The sequence below is a fragment of the Dryobates pubescens genome, chromosome 5 (assembly GCF_014839835.1).
Source record: "Dryobates pubescens isolate bDryPub1 chromosome 5, bDryPub1.pri, whole genome shotgun sequence".
NCBI lineage: Eukaryota > Metazoa > Chordata > Aves > Piciformes > Picidae > Dryobates > Dryobates pubescens.
Window position 1 is genome coordinate 7,841,600 of NC_071616.1, and position 25,798 is coordinate 7,867,397.

A 25,798-nucleotide genomic window follows, 5' to 3' on the forward strand; every position below is an offset into this window, starting at 1 on the left:
TTGTGGGTTTGTTGTTTTTTTAATGAAGGACAGTCCACATGTGTCCTGTAGCCATTAATATTCCCAGGGCTAGTGAGATGACACTAATCTGCTGAAATATAAGACAAACTGTTTAGTGTTTTATTCTTAGTAGAAATGCAATTGGTTTTATGTTCTCTGTTCATGCCCAGGACAACTTGATATTTAAAGAAAATTAAAAAGAAAAACAAAACAAAAAGAGAAACCCAAAAAAGACAAAGCAAACACACCAAAAAAAAAAAAAAAAACAACCAACAAGAAATGACCAAAGGATGGAGCCACTGCATGTAATAAATAGGCCAGTTGTAGAATGTCATCTGTGAATAAGGTGAAGTCATTTTTAGGGGACACTATACTTCAGAGGTGTGTGGTGGCTTCTCTCTGGCTTCCAGTAATTGTTGGAAAGCTAATTAATCTGTCTACTCCATTAGTAAATGATGATTATGTGCTTAAAAAGACAAGTAGCAAAGAACATTGCGTAGTGATTGTTAGAAATTTATTTTGATGGGAAAGCATAGGGAATTTGTCTGCTTCTGTTTTTCCTTCTTACAAGCTTCAGGTTGACTGAAGGAATGTTTGCTGCTGGTTTTGAAAGCAAAGTATACATTATTTAAATTAAGGTTTTCCTCCTGAAACAGATAGCTCAAGTGGTGACCTTATTCTGCTTACAACAGTGCAAACCTGCTCTGTAGCATCTGGACATTCCAAACATTGGAATGTGGGGTTTTTTCCCTCCCTTGTCATTACAAGTCTCTGTTCTTGACTTCCCTGAGCTGTAACAACAAATTAGCATGCTGACTGAGAGAATGCTGTGACTGGTACATCAGAACCATAATACTGCAGTGAATACCACACATGGATATAACTTCTGAGACTCTGAGGTTGAGTATTAGTGGAATACCAGTACGCACCAGAAGGGAGTTGGTGCCTTCGTGTTAGTGAACAAGTCCGCTTCTTGGATTGCCTTACTGTTGTCTGTAGAGTAAATGCTTAATTTCCACATCTATGGGATGGAACACTTGTACATCTTTGTATTTCTGAATGCTATTAAGAATGAAGGTTTACAGTTTCTGCTGTTGATTGTTAAACTATATATTGTGCACACAAAAAATACATACTTTTATAACTGAATGTGTTGTAGAACTATTTTCTCTGTGTCTTTTGTTTAGTTTCCTGTCCTTGAAAAACTTGGCAGAACTAGTTGCTACTATGCAGTTAGGCAGTTTCCCTTCTATTTTTGTTTCCCAGAAGTGCTAATGCTAACAGGAATGGGTGTGGTTGGGAAGAGAGGAATATTCTGATCTCTTTTTTTTTTAGCACACCTCACTTTTATCCCTGCATAATCAACATCATCTGGCTTCAAACTATGAAATATGTCCATCTCTTGAAAGACTGTCAGTTTCACATAAGATGATACTTCAGGATGATGGACTAAGTAGAATAAACTTTCCAGCTGAGTATTAGTAACAGATGCCTAGCAAATACCTAGTCCTGTAGGTGAAATCCAGTGACTTAACCTCCAGCCAAAGCAATTTCACTTGCATGGCAACTTAAATTGTATTTTCTTGGATACTAGAGCCTCAGATTCCAGAGTGCTCCAAGAGGGAAGGAGTATGTGGGGGAGATAGTTGTGTTGACTTGCAGTTTTGAGCTGCAGGAGAGGAGTGTATCTGAGAACAGTACGAAAAAGTGCTTTTCATAGGTGGTGTTTTGTTAGGGTGTGTGTTTTAATTAGTTACTGGTAGAATGAGGGATGGCTGAGTATGTAGCTATTCTGAGCTGCTTTTCTACCTCAAGAACTCTAAAACTAAAAAACTGTAAGTGTATAGAAATAAAATTGTTTCATGGTCACTTGGAGAGTGAAGGTGGTGAGAACGGAAAACTGAGAAACTTCTAGTATTGAACTCCTGATGGATTGCATACGGTGCTGAAATACACCAAGCAGTGCTCTACTGAGTGACTCAGGCACAGTTATTGCTGTGAGCTAAAACATGTGAGGGTGTCACCTAGGGGATTTTTTCCTTGAAATAGTCTTCCTCTGTTAGGAATAAATTTGGTTCATTCAGCATTTTGCATGGTGCCTTTTCCCCTTTGCTTTACAGAATTTTTGATAGTGACAATTCCAAGATAACAAAGGAGCCTTACAGTGAGTAACAGAAAGGTTTGGTTTTTATAGATACTAGTAACATGTCAACTTACTGCTTTTGGAAGCATCTGAGAAAGTAAGAATTTAATAGCAATATTAACTGCATTTAAATGTTTTGCTCTACTGTATCTTTTTACATATCTCTTTTGAACAGATAAAAGAATCCAGAAAACCAAACAAGAGAAGCAGCATGTCAGCCTCTTCCAGTCCTCTAATCATTCTTGTGGCCCTTCTCTGGACACTTCCCAGCCTATCTGCATCCTTTTTTTGTACAGCAGGGACCAAAACTGCACACAGTACTCCAGGTGTAGTCCAACCAGCACTGAGTAGACAGGAACAATTACTTTTTTTTATTGCTGTTGGGGATGCCCTTGTTGCTGCAAGCCAGCATCCTGCTGGCTTTCTTTGCTGCTGCAGTACACTGTTTGCTTATGCTGACCTTGTTATGCACCAAGACCCGCAGGTGCCTTTCCACAGGGCTGTTCTCCAGCTGTGGATCCTGCTCTGAGCTGCCTGCACTCCTGGGTTATGTATTCCTAGGTGCAAGACCCTACATTTGTCCCCATTGAACTACATAAGGCTTTTGATAGCCCATTCATTCAGCCTGACCAGGTCTTCCTGGAGCATGGCTCTCCCTTCTGGAATGTCAACCTTCCCACTCAGAGGGCCTGCAGAGGCCTAGGAGGTTGAATACACAGAGTGATTACACCAACTTTAAGGAGTTTGCTCTCCAAATGCCTTGCTGGTTGCTTGCAGGAAACTAATAAGTGTAGAACAGCAGCTCCTGTAAGACAGTTTCATTAGGAGTGGATGCATCCATGCTTATCTTGCCAAGAAATGTACTTAGTACAGCTTCTGCTTCCCTATTTTGAGCACAAAGGACATATTACCTAGATTGCTACCAAAGTGTTGACATGCTCAAATCCTCTGCATTCCCAAAGAAGTTGAACTGTAGCTGTTACCAACAGCTTAGTTCACCACGTAACCAAGTGATGGCTTTCAGTGAGGGCTTAATACTACCTCTTGAAGTGACAACAGCAGCAGTTACACCAAGTAAACCTCTATTGTTTTTTTTTCTTTTGAAAATTATTTACTAAAATAAAACAAGTACATTTTCCTTTTCAGTATTAAGTTACATAATTGCATATATTTTAGCTCTTTCTAGGTGCTTTTGGTAATAAGGCAGCAGCAGTAGGCTGACAACTCAAACTTCCAGCATTGCTCTGTACAGAGGGAGTCAGTGCAAGGGTATTTTCCAGTACTATACATTTTTACAGAACACACTGAAGATGAACCTCATTTTGATTTGATACAGCTTGAGCAGAAGTGGACTATAGTGCATAGTACAATTCTTGCTTACAGGAAAAGAAAGCCCATAGAGGAAAACAGAAATGAAGGCTGCTCAAAGCAATTTCTTTACTGGAAGCAGTTCATAAAACACTTAGCCACAACTATTTGTGTTTCATTAAAAAAAAAAAGTATACAAGTTGTAAACTAAAACCTCCTCTGTAAAAGCTCTCTATGTGGTAGGGCTTTCTGCAAGACATACAATGTTTCAGATCTGCTTTGGTGGTAGAACTTCCATGTGCTACCATGGAAAAATGTTTCCAGAAGAAAGAGTTCTCTCCCAAGTCAGCAGGCAGCTTCCTGACAAAAGAGAACTGTTACTTTGAAACACTCCTTCCCTTCCTTTGTGAAAGAGCAAGCCTGCCAAAGGAGTACGTGTATTGTGGCAAAAGCTAGAGTGGCACAAAAACCAAAACTGGCCCCTGGACAGGTTCAACAGTTCAATACCCGTGGTCTCTAGTTCAAGTTTATTCAATGTGGCCTTGACAGACCATATCAGACTACCAGAGGAGGAGTGCTGGGATCATCTCCTTCATCAGTCTAAGTTAAAGTCAGTGAAGTAGGTGCTTCAGTCAGTAACTTCTTACTGGGAATATGTGGGGGTAGAATCAGGCAAACTTCTTCTTGGTGGCTGTAAATCGTTCCATGTACTGCAAACAAAATCCAAGAGTCACAAATTAATACAAGGTTCACCACTTCTGAAAGCAGCTAAGCTCTGCTCTGCATATAAAGCATATTTTCATCTCCCAGCCATAACCACTAAAACTTGCATTTCTAATGCAAACCCCAAAATTCAGCCATTTGCTGTCATTCAGATTAATGTCAGAAAGTCTTCACAGTAATGAACAGTCAAAGCTCAAATGAGGATGAAATGACCTTGAACAAAGAATGCTTCCTAACAGGAAGCATCCATGGGTTTTTGTCCCTAAGCGGACACACAACTGTCATCATTAACTACTCTTCTAAAGATGCTGGTGAAAGAACACTTATCCTGAAACCTATGAGAAAGTTACATCTTTCAAGAACTCTGAAATTTGTTACAAATCCACTACCAGTGGCAGTATCAGTAGAGAGTTTGTGGTTTTATTCCCCAGCATGAAAACTTCATATTCTGGCGAGGTACTGGGGAAGGTACTTCACCATAAGCTTCTTTAAGGAAAAAGACACAAACCTTGTCATAACCTTCCAGTTCTCTGAGCTTCTTGATTTCAAAGAGATTGCCTTCCACTGCAAGCAGTGAGATCTGGGAATCACTGAGGATACTCTGAGGAAGCATGCTGAGTTCTAGACAGTTTTCTTCTAAGCGCAAGACTTTGAGGCGTGGACAGTGGGATATCTGCACTGAGATCTGGGAAATCTGGTGGAAATAAAATAGATTAAAAGGAAATTAAGTGACTTGTTTCAGACTAATATGGAACAACTACCATGACACAAATATAAACTGTTAACAGTAACTACATAACAATATCACAGTATCACGGTATATGATAGGTTGGAAGGGACCTCTGGAGATCTTTGGGTTCAACTCCCCCTGCCAAATCAGGATCCCCTAGGGTAAAAGGAAACCTTTGTAGCCAAAGCCTAAACCCACAGGCCAGTCCACAAATGACCTCAGTGACAATCAGGTATCATTATGACACCAAGTACAAAGTACTTATGACTCATGAACTCAAAAAGAAAGGAGCATGAAAATAAAAGTACAGACTGAATGCTTCTTGGAACTGCATGTTTTTTGATCATCAGTGTAAGGAACACTGATGATCAAAAATACAAGTAACTATTTTTCTTTTCCATAATGACAGGCAACCTACACATCTGTTTATCAGATTCCTACTCAACAACTGTTCAGATAATTTTCTGCATGACTATACTCAGGATTTGTTAGTCAGATCAGGCAGTTGGATGTATCAGTACATAAATTCTAGTTATGATCTCTCAGTTTTGTTGTGTCCTGGAGATGTATTTTATCTATAAAGTTTTGATGGTCTTGGCTTATGTTAGAATAGAATAGAGTAGAATTAACCAGGTTGGAAAAGACCTTCGAGATCATCAAGTCCAACCTGTCACCCAACACTATCTAATCAACTAAACCATGGCACCAAGCACCCCAGACAGTCTCTTCCTAAACACCTCCAGTTATGGTGACTCCACCACCTCCCTAGGCAGCCTGTTCCAATGGCCAGTCACTCTTTCAATGAAGAACTTCTTCCTAACATCTACCCTAAACCTCTCTGGTGCAGCTTGAGACTGTGTCCTCTTGTTCTGGTGCTGGCCACCTGGGAGAAGAGACCAACCCCCACCTAGCCACAACCTCCCTTCAGGTAGTTGTAGACAGCAATAAGGTCTCCTCTGAGCCTCCTCCAGGCTAAGCAACCCCAGCTCTCCTCATAGGGCTTGTGTTCCAAACCCCTCCCCCCCAGCTTTGTTGCCCTCCTCTGGACACGTTCCAGCAAGTCAACATCTTTCCTAAACTGAGGGGCCCAGAGCTGGACACAGTACTCAAGGTGTGGCCTAACCAGTGCTGTGGATGTACTAAGTCCAAGAAAAACCATGTCCCGAATCTACCCGTCCACACTATCTTAGATACCAGACCTGATTCTGATTCAGATTGAGCTCGATAGCCTGCAATTCTCCCACGGTGTCGGGCACGTTTTGAATCTGGTTTTTGGAAAGGTCTACTACATCCAAATGGCGCAGACCACACAGTTGTGTAGGCACAGTCCGAAGCTGGTTTCCAGAAAGGCTCAGGGTTTTGAGAGCTGAAAGTTGTCCAAATGCAGCTGGTAGCTGCCTCAAGTGATTGCTGTTCAAGTGCAGTGTTTCCAGTTTTTTCAGCTTACACAGCTCCTCGGGTAAAGCAGCTAGAAATAAATTACAAAACAAAGAGATGACCTAAACAAAGAGCAGTAAACATTCATACCTGTGGGAAGAGCTATCTATACTATCACACATACCCATTTAATCAAAAAAAGCTTCTGCATGAAAAACCTTGCAGTAATTTCTCAGAGGATTTCCGCCCCCATTTCCCAATGAAGATACAGATCCCTGCACAGAACTTTAAGCCCACTGGCAATATGTGCTTTTTAATCACCTTCCATAAATAACCTAAAAATAATCTGCAGATGAGACAGACCTTCAAATCACAGGCTGAGAACACTGTATGAGCATTTTAGCCTACCAGTTACACTCCTTACTAGCTGCTTTGCCAATGTATTCTATGACATTTGAAGTACCACATGATTCACAGCTTCAGGTCTGCTGCTGCCCTTAAAAGGTATTACTCGAATCACTCATAAGTAAGTTCTCAAGTAATTCATGCCATATCATACCAGCACAAAAGTCTCACCAGGTAAGCTCTGCTGGCCTTCACTCAGCCCTCACTCTACCCACACACATGTACAACCTGTAGCACTCCTGAGCTGCACTTCAGAGTCAAAGAGGTTTGTAAATTACAGTTGTTTTTCAAAAAGGCAGTTAACATGCAACACATGAAAAAGTCAGTTTCATCACCTCATCCTAATTTTTCCACAAAGCTGGACGTTTGGCCAACAGAAACAGTAACAACCACTGAATGCCCAGCAACATTTTCTGCAGGTCATCTACATCACTTGTTCTCTATTCAAGTACTAAACCACCTGGCACTGCTAAACCTTCAGATCAGACAAGTCACAGCACAGAAACATTAAGGCTTTAAGTACTTGCATGTTATTGTAAAACTGATAACACAACTAAGCTGGCAACGAGTTCGGAAGAACTTATGGGTTTGGGGTTACTTTTAATCCTGCACGTGAATTCCAAAGAGCTCAGTCTAGGCGGCTAAACTCCCTGCTGATATCCTGTGGGAGTTAAATCCTTGAAAAGCATTAAATGGTTTGGTTATTATTTTAAATATCTGTGGAGGTATTCACTGGCAGACATACTCAGTTTGTTGTTGTTTAGAGCAAGGCTCTTCAAAAAGGAGAATTTTCCAATGAGCGGTGGCAAGACCTCTATTTTGTTGCTCGACAGGTCTATTGTCCTTAAGTTGCTTGTTAGCTTCTGCAGATCCTCAGGAAACTATGAGGTGGGGGAAAAGATAAAGTGTTTAAACAGTTGATACAACTTTGAATGTTCAAGTTACACAGCTTAAAATTTTATTTCAAATTTGCATGGTTATTACATGCTGTCATATGTATCACGGTATCACTAAGGTTGGAAGAGACCTCAAGGATCATCGAGTCCAACCTGTCACCACAGACCTCATGACTAGACCATGGCACCAAGTGCCACGTCCAGTCCCCTCTTGAACACCTCCAGGGATGGTGACTCCACCATCTCCCCGGGCAGCCCATTCCAATGACGAATGACTCACTCGGTGAAGAACTTTCTCCTCACCTCCAGCCTAAACTTCCCCTGGCACAGCTTGAGACTGTGTCCTCTTGTTCTGGTGCTGGTTGCCTGGGAGAAGAGACTAACCCCTTCCTGGCTACAACCACCTTTCAGGTAGTTGTAGAGAGCAATGAGGTCTCCCTGAGCCTCCTCTTCTCCAGGCTAAACAATCCCAGCTCCCTCAGCCTCTCCTCATAGGGCTTGTGCTCAAGGCCTCTCCCCAGCCTTGTTGCCCTTCTCTGGACACGTTCAAGAGTCTCGATGTCCTTCTTAAACTGAGAGGCCCAGAACTGGACACAGTACTCAAGGTGCAGCCTAACCAATGCAGAGTACAGGGGCACAATGACTTCCCTGCTCCTGCTGGCCACACTATTTCTGATGCAGGCCACAACATCCAATCACAACAGCACACAACCGAGTTGGCAAATTTGTGTAACACATATTTTTGAAACTGTTTTCTCATCTGTGGAAGGGAAAAGGCATACAAAGGAGACAGTCTGACATCTAGGAAGAGTATTGTTTAATCCAAATCATTAAAAAGGGAAAAGGAGATAGATATGCCATGACACAAACTTGTTTATGTTTTATTCCCCATGTGTGTTTTCCTTAGACATGCTTGTCATTCACAAAACATTCTACAGCTAGGTAACAACTCTATGTTTTAGCAGAATAGGATTAGGACATTTTTTCCTTGCTTGGTGTTTTAAATAATTATGTAAACAAATTTCTTTGCTCTTGTTTACATCCTGTATCACTTTAATCTGCATTTGATGATGAGCTGAAAAAGAGAAAAACCTGACAATTGCCATAAGTGAGTCCTGGTCAATAGGCCAGTGGGTTTGATTCTCCTTTGGTTAGGGAAAGGAAAAGGGAAGAGAGAAGGTAGATAGTGGAAGAAGATACTTTGGAGAAGTCTTGGAAAATTACTGCAATATAGAATTACTTTGACTATCCAGTGAATTGTTACTTGACTTAAAGTTCCCAGCCATTCTGTGTTTTTCTGTGGTTGAGGCAAGTCAAGAAATTTTCAACACAATAAACTTCCAGGTGCCTAAAGCCCAGTGAACAGCCTGTACAGGCTATTCATATGACTACCATTAAATTCAGCATAATAATCTAAACATGGCAAACTGTGGAGTATCTTTCTAAGTGACAATATGGCTATAACATTTGCATGTTTTCCCTCAAGTTTACAGCTATTTTTTTCAAAGAAGTGTGTAACATCATAACCAGTACTTCTTGAACATACATGCACTTGAAAGCATAAGCTCATATGCTTACAAGTGCCCCGACTCCTCCACGGGAAGACAGGACAAGCAACTCTGCTCTGCAAAATGAAACTAAAATATACTTGAAATAATATTATTCATCACTATTTATAACAAATACATGCAGGAAGTACATCATAACAACGGGGTAGGAACTTATCTCCAAAAGTGTCAGTCACACACACACAGAGCCACATTTCCTCTACAGTTACAGTACCTCCGTCAGTCCTTTTCCCGTCAGCTGAAACACACCCGTTTTCTGTGCAGTCTCCAGGTGGGCTTTTAGTGCACTGTTCCCCATCCTAACAGTTCTCTGTCAAGCATACAGTTTAAGTGATAGTCTCGTCCAGTTTCTCCGTTATTTTGCACTGGCGAACTGCAATCCGAAGCCTCTGTGATAAAGCAAATGCAAGAAGTCATTTTTGTGCGTACTGTCTTCAACGCTACAAGCATTTCAACACACTGAACTGTGTCACTGCTGCATTTCATCTTCATCATACCCAAACCCTTGAACTTAAAAGCTTGAGGTGTCTTCCTTAGCAGTTTGAATATTGAGAAGAGACAAGTATAGCTTAAACTAAGTGGGAAAATTGCATGCTTTCTGTATTTCTCCTCTTTCAAGACCCAGAAGCACAAGGAGATTCTCCATGGAGATTGACCATGATTTTAGTGGCATCTACCAGCACCGATTTGCTGCTGCTTCTACAGCTTTACGTACTTCTTTGGGAACATTTGTTTAATTCAGAGACTTCACTCTTTTGCTGTGGCTAAACGCACATAAATATCCACCTCCCACACCTACAGCAGGCTTTAATCCCCAGGATTAACGACTCTAGCTGACAGGCCGAATGGTTAGTGTCAGGTTCGCAGGTGTGGAATAGAGACAAATACAGCAAACAAACAGCCGAGACAAGGAGCCCAAGTGATGGAAGCATTTCCTGGCGCCACGGCTAGAAGTGGGTCAGCAAGACTCCCGGGAAGGGAGGGAATTAGCAATCACCGGCTGCAGGCCCCGCTCTACCCACCCCCTCTCCTCCAGCCACACTATGGCCGCCTGGCCTTCGCCCCGGTCCCCCAGCTTGCTCTAGCGGGGACAGCCGTGCCCGGCCCGGCCCAGCCCACTTCACCTGTCCAGGCTCCGCGGCGTAGACCCGTCCGAACCCTCCCCCGAGCTCGTCTCCGCCCTTCGAGAACCAGCGCCGCAGCGGCAGCCGCCGGCTCCGCCGGAACCGGACGCAGGGCCCCTCCTTTCCTGTCACACCCAACATGGCGGCCGCCCTCCAGCCGCCGGAGTCGCTGCTCCGAGGGCATTCCAAGGTAGCCAGCACGGAGGAGCGTCAGCCCTCTGAATCCCCGGTCGGCAAATCCAGTCTGAGATGGGGGCAAGGCTGGGAGGGCAGTTGGTTGTGGCGCGGCGCGGCGGCCCCCACCCGGCCCTGGACGGTGGGACAGCCCATGGCGGCAGCCGCCTTCCTGGCACGGTGTCTGGAGGAGGGCGTCGTCAGCCAGGTAAGGGTCCGGGGACCGCGATGAAGATAGCGATGTGACAAAACCTCGCTGCTGAAAAGGTTTGGAGAAGCAGTGGCTGAGGTGCTTTGCCGGAGCTCTCCTCTCCCGCTTGCGCCCGTCCTTCGAGTGCAGGTGCCCGGTCAGCCTCCTGCCGCCTCGCCTCAGCCTTCAGGCTGGCAAACCTCTGCTTCAGAGCCCTACCCGCTGCAGGTCCGCCTCTGCCTTGTGAAAGAAGCGCTGTGCCGTGGCACTGGTGGCTCAAACGCCTGCTTATCTGAAAGGCAGAGAAGTTTTTCCTGGGTTTTGGCCGACGGTAGCTTTCCTTACTAGGAACAGCCATACCTTATGGCATGTGTATTTCTGGAACACAGGCTTGAGGTTTTTTTCCTCCTTTAGTATGTTCCAGTGGCATGCAAGCCAGTCCCATTGAGAGTGGTCTTCTACTGCCTTCTAACAAATTCAATTTTCACTTGTGTTCTTTTCCCTCGAAATAGTCCATGTATTTTATGATCTTTCAGGATAAATTTACTGTGTTACACACTGCAGTAATCTCAGGATATTAAAAGTCAGTCTTGAGAATTTGTCTGCTGTATTCTTGCTGCTGACTGCATTTTTACCCTGTTGTTTTCCTTTCACAGGAGGCATTGGATCTAACCTGTAGAAAAACCCCATGCTTTGTGAAATTCTCAGAGGTGGAAAAAATGGCAAACATGCAAGCTGAAATCAATGAGGTACAGCCTGTACTGTTGTCAGTGTACACTCAAGACTTGATTGTTTAGAGGTAATCCATGGCACTCTATGAGATACTGTATTGCCCTGTGCGACTGTTTCATGTTTGTGGTGGGTTTTAGCAGTTTATCTGTTTAACAGTTGGCACTTTGTCCCCAGTTAACTTGAGTTGTCATAGAGAAAATAAGAAAACTATGGAATAAAAATTTGTGTTAAAACTGGAAAGACACAGCAGTCTGTGTCTTTGAGTGAAGTGTTACCTGCAATTTTCTGAAGAAACTGAAGGACAAAGCATTTGTTGTTGAATTCAGTTCACAACAATTTCACAGTATCACAGTATTGCCAAGGTTGGATCCTCGAGGATCATCTAGTCCAACCTGTCACCACAGACCTCATGACCAGACCATGGCACCAAGTGCCACATCCAATCTCCTCTTAAACACCTCCAGGGATGGTGACTCCACCAACTCCCCAGGCAGCCCATTCCAATGACCAATGACTCTCTCGGTGGAGAACTTTCTCCTCACTTCGAGTCTAAACCTCCCCTGGTGCAGCTTGAGACTGTGTCCCCTTGTTCTGGTGCTGGTTGCCTGGGAGAAGAGACCAACCCCTTCCTGGCTACAAGCACCTTTCAGGTAGTTGTAGAGTGCAATGAGGTCATCCCTGAGCCTTCTCTTCTCCAGGCTAAACAATCCCAGCTCCCTCAGCCTCTCTTCATAGGGCTTGTGCTCAAGGCCTCTCCCCAGCCTTGTTGCCCTTCTCTGGACACGTTCAAGTGTCTCGATGCCCTTCTTAAACTGAGAGGCCCAGGACTGGACACAGGACTCAAGGTTTCTTTATAGGCAACCAGACCATTTTGTTGGTTAGCAAGAAGCAGTCATTTCCAAGTGTTTGCATTGTTTGGTTAGCTTGTATTTTATGATGGTGGTTTTTTGCTCACTAGTACAAAACCTGCATTTATTAAGTTACACAATGTGAATTCCAGCAGCTACAAAGTTCTACTGCAAAGCATGATGACAAATTTACCATTTAAGTCTTTAGAGAATGAGTTTAAACAGCTGGCATCATTTTCTATTGGTAGCAGAACAGTTTTCAGTTGTGAGTATGATGGCTTCTTAGCCTCCTTTGTTGGAAGGTTTCACATACAAAGTACTCTGACATGCTCAATGTGTTATGAGTTAAGCTGGTTTGTTTTTGTCCTCTCTTCAATGATCAAGGAAAGCAAAGCAGCACTTCTCTCCATGTCCTGAGAGACTGTCCTCTTCTGTACTTCCCTCAGTCTTGTCTAGCTAAAACAAGCACAATTCCTTCATAAACAGGAAGCAATCTCCTGCTCTTTTGCTAATGTATCCTTGGATAGAATTAAAGCCAGAAGTTTCACCTGAGCATGCTTCTCCCACAGCAAACACCACAATGCAAAACAGTCCTTGCCAGAAGGAGGCATCCTGGGGCTGTGAGATGTTCTTCAGTAGAATATCGACTATGGAAGTGCTTTGTAGGCTGTGTAAGTTTCTGTGTTTTAGGAATCAGTTGCAGGATTTGTCTTTTCCAGCACAAATCTCCAGTAAGGCACCACATTGTTTAGGGGTTTTTTTTAAGCAGTCTTTTTTTATTGACCAAAAAAACCCAACTTTGACCTAGTAGTAGAAAGATTCCAGAGAGCAGAGTAACATTTCATTTCATTTGATGTTGCTATTGTAGAAGAAGCTGAAAGCTGAAATTCTGCAGTTGGAGAAGGATACAGCAGACATTGCTCACCCTCTTTACTTAGGTAAGTGCAGCTGTACTTTAGAAGAATGACAAGTGTTAAATGACTTGAGCAGCAGATTTGTTTTCTGTCTGTGACACTTCTAGAAGATACTGTGGCTGTCTCCACTAGGTAACTTGTTAGAGGTGGCAGGTGGTTTATTAGCCCCTGAAGAATGCTTCCAATGCTCTTTGAGCTTGCACACTCTGCTGTCTCACTAGAAGCTCCATGCGTAACTTGCTGTCCAAAAGTAATGGTCTTTGTTGTCAGCACCCCACAGTCGGTGAAGCATCAGGGGTTCCAAGATCATCAGGAACTTGATTTGCTTCTCTTGGCTTGTGTGCTTCTTTGCTGCTCTTCCAGTACCTTGGTGATTTAACGCATCCAAGTGCCCGGTTCTGCACATTGGCCACAGCAACCCCATGCAGTGCTACAGGCTGGGGTCAGAGTGGCTGGAGAGCAGCCAGGCAGAGAGGGACCTGGGGGTACTGGTTGATGGTAGGCTGAACAGGAGCCAGCAGTGTGCCCAGGTGGCCAAGAAGGCCAATGGCATCCTGGCCTGCATCAGGAACAGTGTGGCCAGCAGGAGCAGGGAGGTCATTCTGCTCTTGTATACTGCACTGGTTAGGCCACACCTTGAGTCCTGTGTCCAGTTCTGGGCCCCTCAGTTTAAGAAAGATGCTGAGTTGCTGGAACGTGTCCCGAGAAGGGCAACAAAGTTGGGGAGGGGTTTGGAGCACAAGCCCTATGAGGAGAGGCTAAGGGAGCTGGGGTTGCTTAGCCTGGAGAAGGGGAGGCTCAGAGGAGACCTTATTGCTGTCTACAACTACCTGAAGGGAGGTTGTAGACAGGTGGGGGTGGTCTCTTCTCCCAGGCAAGCAGCACCAGAACAAGAGGACACAGTCTCAGGCTGTGCCAGGGGTGGCTTAGGCTGGATGTTAGGAAGAAATTCTTCATAGAGAGAGTGATTGCCTGTTGGAATATGCTGCCCAGGGAGGTGGTGGAGTCACCATCACTGGAGGTGTTTAGGAAGAGACTTGTTAGGGTGCTTGGTGCCATGGTTTAGTTGATTAGGTGGTGTTGGATGATGGGTTGGACTCGATGATCTTGAAGGTCTCTTCCAACCTGGTCTGGTCCTATTCTGTCCTATTCTGTCCCTGTTATGTCTGTATGCCCCTACAATTATTTGGATCTTTATTTTAGAATTTTGGGACCATATGTTTGGATTTTATTATTTTCCTGCTACCTTTTGCTGGATGCTTCAAAATATTCTAGCTTGCTGCTACCATGTTAGGCTAGTGAAGTGTACCGTAGTACTTCAGTGCTATGGTATAGTTTAAGAAGTCAGTTTCATCTCCAAGACAATTGTTCTGCATTATCTATAGTGTTAAGTAAACTAACCAAGATATGTCTTACAAAATAAGTATTAGGACTTTAAGGTGCATGCTAATATTAAGTCCTTTACACTCCAAGAAAAGCCATTCTGGTTCATGGTACCTTTCTTGAGTGTACATGGATCAGACTTCTTTCTATCGTTTGCTCTTGTTTTAGCAGGACAAGAGATTCAACTTTGCATTTTCATTTTGTAGGCAAAAAATGCGAGATGTTGCAAGATATGAACAAGCACTTGGAAGCTGTACTGAAAAACAAGAAGGCTCTTAGAAAGATCTTGATAAAGCCCAGGTGCCAAAACAGCCTGCCCATTGAAGCTACCTTCCACAAGTGAGCATATAGAAAATAATTGTTCTTTGTTTGCATGAGCCCAAATCAATTTGATCTAACAGGCAGTAAAAATCACATGCTTTCGTTCTGTGGTGGGTTGAAAATTCCCCCCCAAGACTAAATTTTGCCAGACCAGCTCAGTTGGAAGCAAATGAAAGCTGTATTTACAAGCAAAAGTGTGGTCCACAACGAAATACAATGATTATGTACAAAATATGCAGTGTTTGAAATATCTACAGATATTTACAACTAATAAGCAGCACAAGAACCCCCCTGGCCAAGGACTAAGGCAAGCTAGTAGCATCTCCCTTCCTGCTCCCCCCTTGCTCCCGTGTACAAAAGGGACAAGAGACAGAAGCAGAGAGCTAGATACCAGTCATAACAAAAGCAGTGCAGCCAAGGTCAAGCAGAAGGAAGTTAGTATCTCCCAGCCCAAGGAAGGAGAAGAGAGAGAAATTGTTAACATTCCTAGCTTAAGCCATTATCTTTCCAATGGGATTGTTTAGAGTTATCATTATTTTCCTTTTTACACCCATTAGTGACTTATTTATATCTTTACCACTTTCTGTTCAAGATCTGTGAAAAAAAATTTAAAGGCATAGCCTAAAACTATCACACATTCACTTCTCTAGAAATAAAAATAATACTAGCAGAATCTCAGCTAAAAGCTAGTAGTGTACTCATTGCTAAATGCATTGCAAGATAGTGATACATGTTTTTATCAGTATTTGCTTAGGTTATTTGCCTTCTGAAGATTACAGAGCAATTTGTGATGCATTGTTTTAGGCAGATGTGTTAAATGCTTGAATTGTTACTTCAGCATTTGGTGTTTTCCTTCCACTGTGACTTGCTCAGAACAAGCCTGTGAATGATTTCCAGACATGCATAATGCATAGTTTAAAAATACAGTCCTTACAGCCTAGCATTCTAGTCCAGCTACTGAAGGAGCACATGTTCACTTCTGTAATTCCTGCCCTACCTATTGGTGAGAGTCGTGAAGGAAGTGTAATTGAAGAGAAAGTAATTAGATGCTTAGGAACTTGCATAGAGCTGGGAAGGAGGACTAAGTAAACCCCCAGGGGAAAGACATAAGAGCTTGGAAGCATTAAATCTTTGTTGTCTCACACAACTTTGGAGTAAGGGTCTCATTTTTGGTTATAGGGATGTAGTGGGATTGTTGACCGAGGCTGTGACTTTCATTGAGAAGCTTGAAAGCCATTTGCAGGCCCTAAGAACCATCCCTCAGGTGCCAGACATCATGAAGAATATGGTGAGTAGCATAAGACCAGCCTTCTGTCTCTTCCAGCATTAAGAATTCAGTGTTTGGTTCTTTGGGATGTTTTTACGTGCTGCTAGATTGACAGGACATATAGAAATGAAATCCAACTCTCCTTCTGCTTCAGGACACTGCTTTGACAAAAACAGAAGTGCTTGTGATGGACCTGGAGGACCTGACAGACCAAATACTGAAATGGAGAGAGACATGCAAACAAGTGTATTCTGACAGCCTCCACAACACTGCTGAACTGGATTTTGGACTTTCTAGATTGTACTGAAGACAAATACATGTGTGTTTGCCACATCCCAGAGAGCTGAGCATGCTTCCTTGTTTTGCTGTATCCTTTATTGGAGGATTGCCTGTGGAGATAGTAGAGTTTAGCTAATACCATTTGCCATTGGTATACCAATTCATTCTTTTGGATGGTTAAAGGGGATAAATTTTTTGCAATAAATACTGATTCACAGTTTGTAATTATTTATCTTCTCTGTGGTGGATCTTGAACTGGGAGAAGTGTTTGGGTCCAAAGGATCAATCCCATACCTTACTCAAAGGTATGTGTGGTGTGGTATCATTGTAACTTTGATTTCATGTTTCTGGAGATAAAGGTAAGTTGTCTTCCAAGGAGAAATAAAGACAAATAAATAGTCCAGCTAAAGGGCAATTTGAACAGAGCTTCAATATTCAGCTATAGCTCAGAATTTCTCCTAATTTGAAATGCAAACCCAGAAAAAGTCCAATTAAAAAAACCAAAGAGGAATTGTCTGTTGAACCTGGCACTTTGCTTAAGCTAATGCTGCTTGCTCTCACATCTTCACAATAACGTCAGTAGCTGACAGGGACAATATTCTAAAGGCTGTTTTCAGTGCCTTCTGCTTGTAAGTGCAAAACTTCTATTGGTGCAGGAGTGATGCTGATTTCAGTTACGGTGCTTTGGAAGCTTCACTTTTATTTTCTGCCACAAGTACAACCTACATAACAACTGCAGGCTTTCAAAGGAATTTAAAATGCTTGCAAGCTTTCCTTTAGCACTACTAAGGAAGGGATACCAACCTTCCAGAAATTACTGTCAATTAACATGGAGTGCTGTGCACTTTAAACAGTGCCTCAGGCATAGTGTGGCCAGCAGGAACAGGGAAGTCATTGTGCCCCTGTACTTGGCACTGGTTAGGCCACACCTTGAGTACTGTGTCCAGTTCTGGGCCCCTCAATTGAAGGACATTGAGACTTGAACATGTCCAGAGAAGGGCAACAAGGCTGGTGAGAGGCCTCAAGCACATGCCTTAATGAGGAGAGGCTGAGGGAACTGGGATTGTTTAGCCTGGAGAAGAGGAGGCTCAGAGGAGACCTTATTGCTCTCTACAACTACCTGAAAGGTGGTTATAGCCAGGAAGGGATTGGTCTTTTCTCCCAGGGAACCAGCACCAGAACAAGAGGACGCAGTCTCAAGCTGCACCAGGGGAAGTTTAGGCTTGAGGTGAGAAAGTTCTTCACAGAGAGAGTTGTTAGCCATTGGAATGTGCTGCCCAGAGAGGTGGTGGAGTCACCATCCCTAGAAGTGTTCAAGAGGGGATTGGACGTGGCATTTGAAGCCGTGGTTTAGTAGTCATGAGGTTTGTGGTGACAGGCTGGACTTGATGATCTTTGAGGTCTTTTCCAACCTGATTGATTCTATGAATTTCTAGTACAAGTTTTAAAAATGTGATCAAACATCTCGGACAGCACTGCCAGTTCGTTGTGAAGCACACTGGTTTCTGGTGGGTAGACCCCAGCGAGTATCTTCAGGGTGGGACCCATCTAATCGGACCGCTGTCATGCAAGTAAAACCCGGGATGTGATGCTGCTGCAAAAGGGAATCCGGTAGCGCTGCTGGGGGAGCAAGGGTATCCCCGGCGACTTCTCCCGTGAAACCACCGGGGTTTGGTTTGGAGGTCCCGCTCGAACCTCTTTTTAGGTGGAAAGCCCCAGTTCGCGTGCTGAGGCTGCCGTGGGACGGCTTTGGGAAGAGTTTTCCTGAAAGTCCGGGGAGGTTTCCCGTCCGGGAAAGTTTCTCTTCCCCTTCCGCGGGGGCTGTCCAGGCCAGGCCCTCTCTGCCCTCCCTTCCGCGGCGGGTCGGGCCGAGCCCTCCTTGCCCTCCTTCCTCCTCCCCTTTGCAGCGGGGCGGGCCGGACCCTTCTCTCTGTGACAGGCCGGACTGGACCCAGCCCTGCCATCCCCACCCTACTATCTTCTGTCCCGCCTCGCCCTCCCCTCCAAGGCTGGGCGGTGGGGCGGGGCGGACGGCTCCGCTCCTCCCCTCCCCGAGCACTGGGGAGCCTAGGCGGGGGCGTGATGCGGCTGCGGGGCTTGGGCGGCCGCCGCGGCGGGGTGTGAGCGGGATCATGGCTAACGTCAAGGTGGCCGTGCGGGTCCGGCCTCTGAGCAAAAGGTGCGACGGGGCGCGTTCGGGGAGTGGAGGGAGGACAGAGAGGTCGTGGTCAGCACAGCAGTTATGGGGCAGCTGCGAGGGGCGATCGGGTGCTGCTGGTCCTGTCGGCGGGGACGGGGAGGGCGCCGTGCGGTGGCTTCGCTGGGACTGAGGGAGGGACAGCAGGCGCCTGGGCAGTCTAACGGTGAGGTACGAGGCGTGGCAGGACCCCTTTCCGGCTCACTCAGTGCTTGGGAAGTTTCTTGGAGAAGTCACGCACTCCAGCTGTTTGGCTGACCTCCGTCTTCCTGAGCTCCCCAGAACAGGACAGTTGCCATCCAGTGTCAGGGAATCTTCCTTTCCCGTCTGTTGCGGCTGTTTTTTCCAGCGGGAGGTAGGGGCGGATATTCCCAGTTTCGCTCCGCACCCTCCCGGCTTGTTTGGCTCCAACAGAATCCCAAAAGCTAAGTGGGACGGTTGGAAGACAACTGCCACAAACAAGAAGATGCCGTAACACTAGGCTCTGGTGTTGAGTATAACACATAGACTGGAAATTCGGGGAGGAAAAGGAAGAGGAAAAGCAAACAGCCAAATTTTCAATGAGTGGTAATTCTCTGTTGGAGCAGTGCTGTAGCACTTGAGGAAGAAATGGTCTGAAAAGAGGTATGAGCGCTGGGGACGAGGCTTTGATTGGATGCTGCCTTTCTTTGTAGCCTGAGCCCCTCACCTTGTCTTCTGATTGCATTGATTTCAGTGATAAATAAGTCTCTCAAGCAATGACTATGATTGTTGAAGAAATGCTCAGCCAGAAAATTTAGCCATCGGTACACTAGTGTATTTTCGAGTCTTAAATGTTCTTACTCATCTATTGTATTTTATTTATTTATGTATTTATTTATGTATGTATTTCTGGCCAGAAAAGATCCCAGAGAGTGTTTAAATTAAATTTAAAAGCTAAACCAAAAACAACACTCAACCCAAATCTGATAATCTTAATTAGGAAAGACAAAGGTAGAAAGTGATTTCCAAGTTTTCAGTGTGTTTTACTTGTCATTCAAATATTTAAAAACACTGTGTCCATAATTTAATCATAAAACATGTTTGGTTAGTATAGTTCTGATTTGTTTTACAGTTGTGAATGGAACAGATTTTAATGGATACTGGCATATTGTAAGAAGAGTTGTAGCACTGCAGTAAGCAAAGTTTAACTTTTCATTGCTTAGTGTGGCTTTAGCTTTGGGGGTACTATTTGGTGTTTGTTTTCTTCCATGCTGTTGCCTGTTCTTGGCATTTGCTGGTTGAATAAATTGCTGGGACGGTCTCTAGAAATAAAAAGCAGTAGCTAAGTGCTGAGTATTGACATTAAATGACAGTTTGGTAATGGCAGTAAGTTATCCAGGCGACAGGACCCTTTTGCTTCAGTCTTGTAGAGTTCACTGGAGATGGAAAGTATTTAGAAGTATGATTTGGCAGTATATTTCATTACACAATTGATGGTATGTTTGTTGCTCCCACAAGAGCATTTGTCTGGTAGACATAAGTTAAGATGAGTGTTTCTTTAATGGTCAGGCTAGAGAGGCCAGAGACTGAATTGGCAGGTAATCTTCCCTCTCACCAAGCTCTCCTTGGTGAAGAACTTTGTACCATATCTGTCTTAATGTATTGGTTTTTTTCCCCAATGGATAGGACTAAATATCGCATAACAGTCCATATATCATTATAGCATTGGAAAGCACCTCTAAGTCTGTCAGATAAAGTGTAGCAACAAGAAAGCCTTCAATATAGTCAGTGTGGGCCAGCTGTTTGGGAGTGTAGTTTGGAGAGAAGGGTAAGATTGAGTAGGTGGACAGCCTTCTGCACATGGGAGGAACTAATCCGGTGCTGAAACAGAAATGCTTGTATGGAATGACAGTGGAAACCCTGAGGGTTAAGGGCTAAGAGACTGTTAAGTAATTCCATCTGCTTGTCCTGTGGCGGTGTAACAGATGTAATAGGGAGGAGAGACCCATCTTGTGGTGTTTGACCACAAAGTACAAGTTCCTTGTACTGTTACTACACCTGAGGTCAGCAAAAGCATTTCAGGGTGGATTTTTGTCTTTTACAAAGTGATTGGATATTCTCAGTGATTACTCTGTCATGAGAACATGCTTTCTAGCCTTTACCAAAGTTGTCCAAATATAAGGACTTTGAGGCAAATACTGAGCATGCGAAGGCTTAAAGAAACCATGATAGACATTGGAAGGACTAAAGTTTTCAGTGGAAAGAAAGGCCTGCTCTTTCTGTTCCAGCTTCTTACACCACTTCCACATTGTGGTCAGACTTCTTACTCTCTGTACACACGCTGTGATTGCCTTAAACAGGTGCCCATGTTGCCAGAACTCCTAGGATCTCTTGGGTGCTTTAAAGTTTCCTGTGGAAAAACTTCAGTTCAACTGGATTGGAGCACTGTAGTTTGTACATTCACCAATCCAGCCCAAAATATTAGACTTTGGTTTTGAAGAGTCCCAAAAGTTGGAAAGCTGCAGGCAAAGGCTAGAACTAGAGGGTTAGTTGGTTATTTCTAGGCTTCACTTGCTCATTGCTTCTTTTAATTTAATTTACAGTGGCAGATGAATGTTTGGTTTGCATCTTAAAATTTACAGAATGTTCAGATGTTAAAAGGTGTTAATTTTAGAGCTCATAAAATCCTGCTTTCTGTTTAAAGCTTCCACTTTTTATAAACCATGTTCATCACATCTGCAACTTGTCATTTAGCATAAGGCAGAGAGTGGTCTTTCTGTTCCGTGCCTGTATGGCGCCCATCATAATGCATTCTTTGACAGAGAGCTCCTAAGCACAAATAATCCCTGACCATTATAAAGCCAGTACAGTCATACAGAATGCTGAAGTTTAGGCAAAACTCTAATTAACTTACAGCCAATGTGCTCCATAATGCCATCAGCCTTTCTGTAACAGACTAAACAAATTTTTTATCATCAAAATATTGCCCTGGGGATAAATCCCCTCAAATATGTTCCCTGCAGTGACAGTGCTTTAAAAAATATCTTTATTGCATGCTTACTATTCTACATACTAAAAAAGAGTTGTTACTTTGTGGTTACATGGATACTTGTTCTGTGTCATTACATTTCCACCTCAGGATGAAATATGGAAGCTTGAATGGGTGCTATAAATTGACAATAGCAATAGGTAATAATCAGATATTAAATGGGAGTTGATGAAATCCCTCTATGATTTACTTCTGGACATCTTCGTGCTCAGTCTATTAGGTATTAGACTTTTGGAAGGAAAGCATAATGTTATTTTTGGCTGTCAGTCAGAAGCTGTTGATGGGAAGACTTTCAATGCTAGCACGTAACTATGTGAACTAGGAGTGTTGTTTCTTTTGCTTTCTTGATTTCTGCTGTGGCGTATGCCAACAGGGTGGTGCAGAGTGGGTGCTCTGATAGCAGATCTGACTTTTTAGACCTGGAAACAGTGTGACTGGCTGAGAAAGAGCACACATTACCTATCAAGTATTTCAGGACTCTGTCTAGGGCTCTCTTTGCCCCTGGGCTGCTCTCTTGAAGCTTTGTTGGGTGTTCATAGGCTACAGAAGCACCTGCAGCATTAGACATGCCCTTCTGATGTTTATTTAGGCCAGCAGAAACCAAAGCTAATTTTCACGTGTTGCTAGTTTCAAAAATGTTTGTTCCTGTGGTATCCTTTCACAATTCTAGTAGCTAGTTGTGGCTGTGGATTGCTCTTATGGTGAGTGCCAGCCCTGTGATACACGAGAGGAGGAAGGGAGGGCTGTGTTTGTGCATGGGAGGCCCTCTGGGAGGGGAGCGGTCAGTGTGTCCAGGCCAGTATGGTTGGGACCAGAATGGAGCACAGCTGCTTCATGCCTTTTCTTCAGTGATCCACTCCAGCTGCATTTTCTGCTTTGTATCCATCTGGTCTTGCTTCACTTGTGCATACCCAGAATGCATTCCTTTGTCAGTGATACAGTTTGAGAGCTGCTATGTAAGCAGTCTTTATGATATAAAGAAGGATTTTAAACAACAGTGTTCTACACCACAGCAAAAAGCCTTCTGCATTACTATAGGATTCCCTTTTGGGCATGCACCAGTGACTAGAAGAGATTTGCATTCCTTCACAGATTGTGGATTGACACCTGGGTAAAACATTTCACAGCAAGTTTGTTTACATGAATTGTAAAATTATAGTGGTATTAGTTAATAACTTGATGCTATGGCATGCAAGTTCCCCCAAAATGCTTTTTGAGAGTTTAAAGTACTTTGCTGGGCCCTGAAGTTTGGAAGCTACTTGTGTAGGACCCAGCGAAACGGAAGACATACTCTGCTGCTGAAAATACCTTCTCCACTTCTCATCTTCCTGGGAAAGGAGAGACTAGCAAGGAGCTTTTTATGTGAAAGGGTCTTTCCTGGTGTCTTTAAGAACTCATAGAGGAACTCTCCCATCCTCTCATAGACATGTCATCTGAAAGAGTCACAAAACAGATCTATTAACCTAAAAGCTGCCCATTCAGTCTTTCTGCTTTGCATTATTTCCAAGCTGTATCTTGAAGCCTTCTGACCAGCAGTTTATTTCTCAATCCCCTCAGGAGTTCCTGAGTTTGTCTTCCACACTCTGGCAAAGGAAAATGTCAAAGAAATGTCTGAGAAGTCCTAACTGGCAAAGCTGAACTGTCCTTCCAGCTGTGCAGATGTATGCTATCAGACTGAGGTGCAGGAGGTGTATTCCTCTTCACTGCTGCTCTGTATGGCTGCTCTATTTGCCTTGCTGGGGTGCAGCAGGTAATGAGGCTTGAGGATGGGATAGGGGTTGAGGAGTTAAATTTGAGGTCCTGAGAACTTGGGTGACAAGTGTGAGGATGCCCAAGGCAGGGAAGGAACTGTAGGAGAAGTTTCTTGCTTGAGGTTTCCAGAAACATGGAGGGTGTTGCCAGGCTGACCTGAGCAGTACGATGAGCATAGCTGAAGCGAACAAGTGGGAGAGGAGCTCAGCTGGCTGGTGCATTGTGATGTGAATATTTGAAATTCATGCCTATTCAAAAGGAAAGCTATGTAGAAAAACAAAATTACTTTCAAAATCATTCTGGAAATGTTGGGTTTTACTAGGTATACCTTCATTAATCTGCTGTAGGGTCAGCTTTGTTAACTAGTCTCTCTGCTGTGGTTCACCTCCTTTGTTCTTTTCAGTCACCTTGTGGTAAGTAAAAGGAAGGATTATTTTGTAAGCAAGACTTGTTGCTGTTTTGTAGACTGTGCTATTAGCTATTTTACATGCTCGTGTCCAACCACAAGAGCTTAGATACAGCCATGTGGCCTACTGCTGACAAGAGCAATAACTTGTAACAAACTGTATAGAAAACATTCCTTGACGCTTATGCATAACATGTTAAATGCTGTATCAAAATAAAATTAAAGCAACAGCAGAGTGGAGATTATTGCTGTTCTCCCTCTTACTCCCACTCCCACCAAAACACATTATTCAAGTGTACTCCTTTTATGCCACACTAGTTGATCACTGCTGCCCTTCTTAAGCATTTTCTCTTTGACCAGCCTTGTTTGGGGTGTTCTGTTTCTCTCTTAAAACTTCCTAATGCCACTGTTAAGAGGAACATATTCTGAGGAAAGAGAGCCATAGATATTTAGGTTAACATTCCAAAAGATTTTTCCAGTTAGATATATGTATTAAAAACAAACAAACCAACCCCCCAACAAACAAAACCAATCAACCCCCTTCCCCCATGACCTTACTTTAACTTCTTCTTGTGATAAACTACTTCAAATGTATTTGATGCAGGTGGATAATAACATGAGATACTGGCATCATTAATATTTGTACAGTTTATTTTTGTTTAGAACTTCTCATGCCAGGGTTTCTGTGCTTTTTTGGATAGTGTTTTCAAAGTGTTTGTATTTAACTGCCTTTGAAGTTAAGGCAGTTAACTTCAGAAAGAACAATTACAAAAAAACCCAAACAAGCAACCAACCAACCAAGTGTCTGCAAGGAGAGAAATGTCTTTTCATCTTTAAAGTACCAAAATCCAAAAGTACCAAAGTACTTTTCCTGAGCTGACTTAAACTTTGTTTTATGACCCAAGTGTGCATTGGATAAATGAGCTCTCTCTTCATGGAGTATTACTATTGTCTCCATTAAATGCTTTACCGGACGTCATTGGAAATAACTTCTTTAGAAACCTGTATATATTTTCCATTAGCACAAGAAATATATTAGACAGAAATTGTCTGGAAAATGGATGCAGTATAATTTGGTTTTATAGGTATTAAACATGTGCTCTGTATGGATGTGATTTTCAAATGCAAAGTAGGACTTTGGAGAAAACAACAAAATTTTCTGTGATTTTACAAGGAGCAGAATGCATCTGTGAAAAGATATAAATATAGGAAGAAAAGAGGTAAGAGGCAAGAGTAGAAAACACCTTTCAGGTTGCTTAGGACTGTTAAGTACTTCTCATGCTATTCCAAGGTTTAGGCTAAGGCAGGCCGTTGAAGAGTAAAGAATCTTTCTTCTATTCTGACCTTTCTGTACCCTTCTCAGTTGTGTGTTTTAGTAGATATATTCCTCACACTTCGAGAAAAGGCAAGCTTTTATCTACTTTCATCGGCTGCTCTGATAATTGAGGAGTGTTGTCCCTCTGTAATATAACAGTCCCTTTCTTTAGGTGGTGGTAGCTGAATTATCTCCCAAAAGCCATGGGGTTTTGGGGTTGGTACCTGATGGTGGGAAAGAACTGTCTCCGGCCTGCAAGAGTTGCTGTCTGAAAATCTGTACAAACTTCATCATTTCTGCATTGCTCATGATTTCAAGCTTCTTTTTCACAGAAGAGCTGGGATTTGTGAAAGAAAAGCTCAGATTCTATTTTTCTGTTTAAAAAGGAGGTCCCTCTTCCACACAAACGTGTTTTAACATTTGTGTATCCTGTGTTGTAACCTAGCCTATTGCTAAGGCTATCATGACATCTTTTCCCCTCTCAAATTTAGTATTTTCCTTTGCCTAGTCAATTATTTCAAGTTTGATGTAAACTGTCACTGAGATGGCTGCTGTCTTCCCTTAGTATCTGTACGTGGCATTAGCAAGTGGGTTTCATAAGCCACATCTGTTTTATAAGGGTACTGCATGAGCAACCTTCCCCAGATGTATTCTTCTTGCAGTGGCAGGAAGCAAGCTTTCTGAGTTTGGTAAAGGGGAGACTTTCTAGCTCCTCAAAAGGGCAGGACTCTGAATG

The 25,798-nt window shown here is 43.4% G+C and overlaps 3 protein-coding genes across 3 annotated transcripts in view; 2 read left to right on the forward strand and 1 right to left on the reverse strand.

Moving 5' to 3' along the window:
• Positions 1–3,639: 3,639 nt before the first annotated feature.
• Positions 3,640–10,332, reverse strand: LRRC57 (leucine rich repeat containing 57). The gene is made up of 6 exons (XM_054161523.1): positions 10,275–10,332; positions 9,365–9,539; positions 7,432–7,567; positions 6,104–6,372; positions 4,683–4,868; positions 3,640–4,161 (listed from the first exon to the last, which is right to left on the reverse strand). Exons 2-6 carry the CDS (start codon positions 9,446–9,448, stop codon positions 4,120–4,122), a joined length of 717 nt encoding a protein of 238 aa, XP_054017498.1. The 5' UTR covers positions 9,449–9,539; positions 10,275–10,332; the 3' UTR covers positions 3,640–4,119.
• Positions 10,333–10,572: 240 nt separating this feature from the next.
• On the forward strand, positions 10,573–16,564 carry HAUS2 (HAUS augmin like complex subunit 2). Its single transcript, XM_009898972.2, has 6 exons — positions 10,573–10,656; positions 11,295–11,387; positions 13,087–13,156; positions 14,722–14,854; positions 16,016–16,124; positions 16,258–16,564. Exons 1-6 carry the CDS (start codon positions 10,603–10,605, stop codon positions 16,408–16,410), a joined length of 612 nt encoding a protein of 203 aa, XP_009897274.2. The 5' UTR covers positions 10,573–10,602; the 3' UTR covers positions 16,411–16,564.
• Positions 16,565–18,478: 1,914 nt separating this feature from the next.
• STARD9 (StAR related lipid transfer domain containing 9) overlaps positions 18,479–25,798 on the forward strand; it is a 123,971-nt gene continuing 116,651 nt past the window's right edge. The window contains exon 1 of the mRNA XM_054161524.1: positions 18,479–18,561. Coding sequence (XP_054017499.1) covers positions 18,515–18,561 — 47 coding nt within the window. The 5' untranslated portion in view covers positions 18,479–18,514. The remainder of the gene's footprint in view (positions 18,562–25,798) is intronic.

Bases quoted from the DNA above. Each gene is read 5' to 3' on its own strand.
- HAUS2 (XM_009898972.2), top strand. From the start codon at position 10,603: ATGGCGGCAGCCGCCTTCCTGGCACGGTGTCTGGAGGAGGGCGTCGTC. The intron at 11,388-13,086 runs GTACAGCCTGTA...TTGCTATTGTAG, and splicing joins TGCAAGCTGAAATCAATGAG to AAGAAGCTGAAAGCTGAAAT. The intron at 14,855-16,015 runs GTGAGCATATAG...TTTTGGTTATAG, and splicing joins ATTGAAGCTACCTTCCACAA to GGATGTAGTGGGATTGTTGA.
- LRRC57 (XM_054161523.1), bottom strand. From the start codon at position 9,448: ATGGGGAACAGTGCACTAAAAGCCCACCTGGAGACTGCACAGAAAACG. The intron at 7,568-9,364 runs GTACTGTAACTG...CCCACCTCATAG, and splicing joins CGGGAAAAGGACTGACGGAG to TTTCCTGAGGATCTGCAGAA. The intron at 4,869-6,103 runs GTCTGGTATCTA...TATTTCCACCAG, and splicing joins TCAATCTGAATCAGAATCAG to ATTTCCCAGATCTCAGTGCA.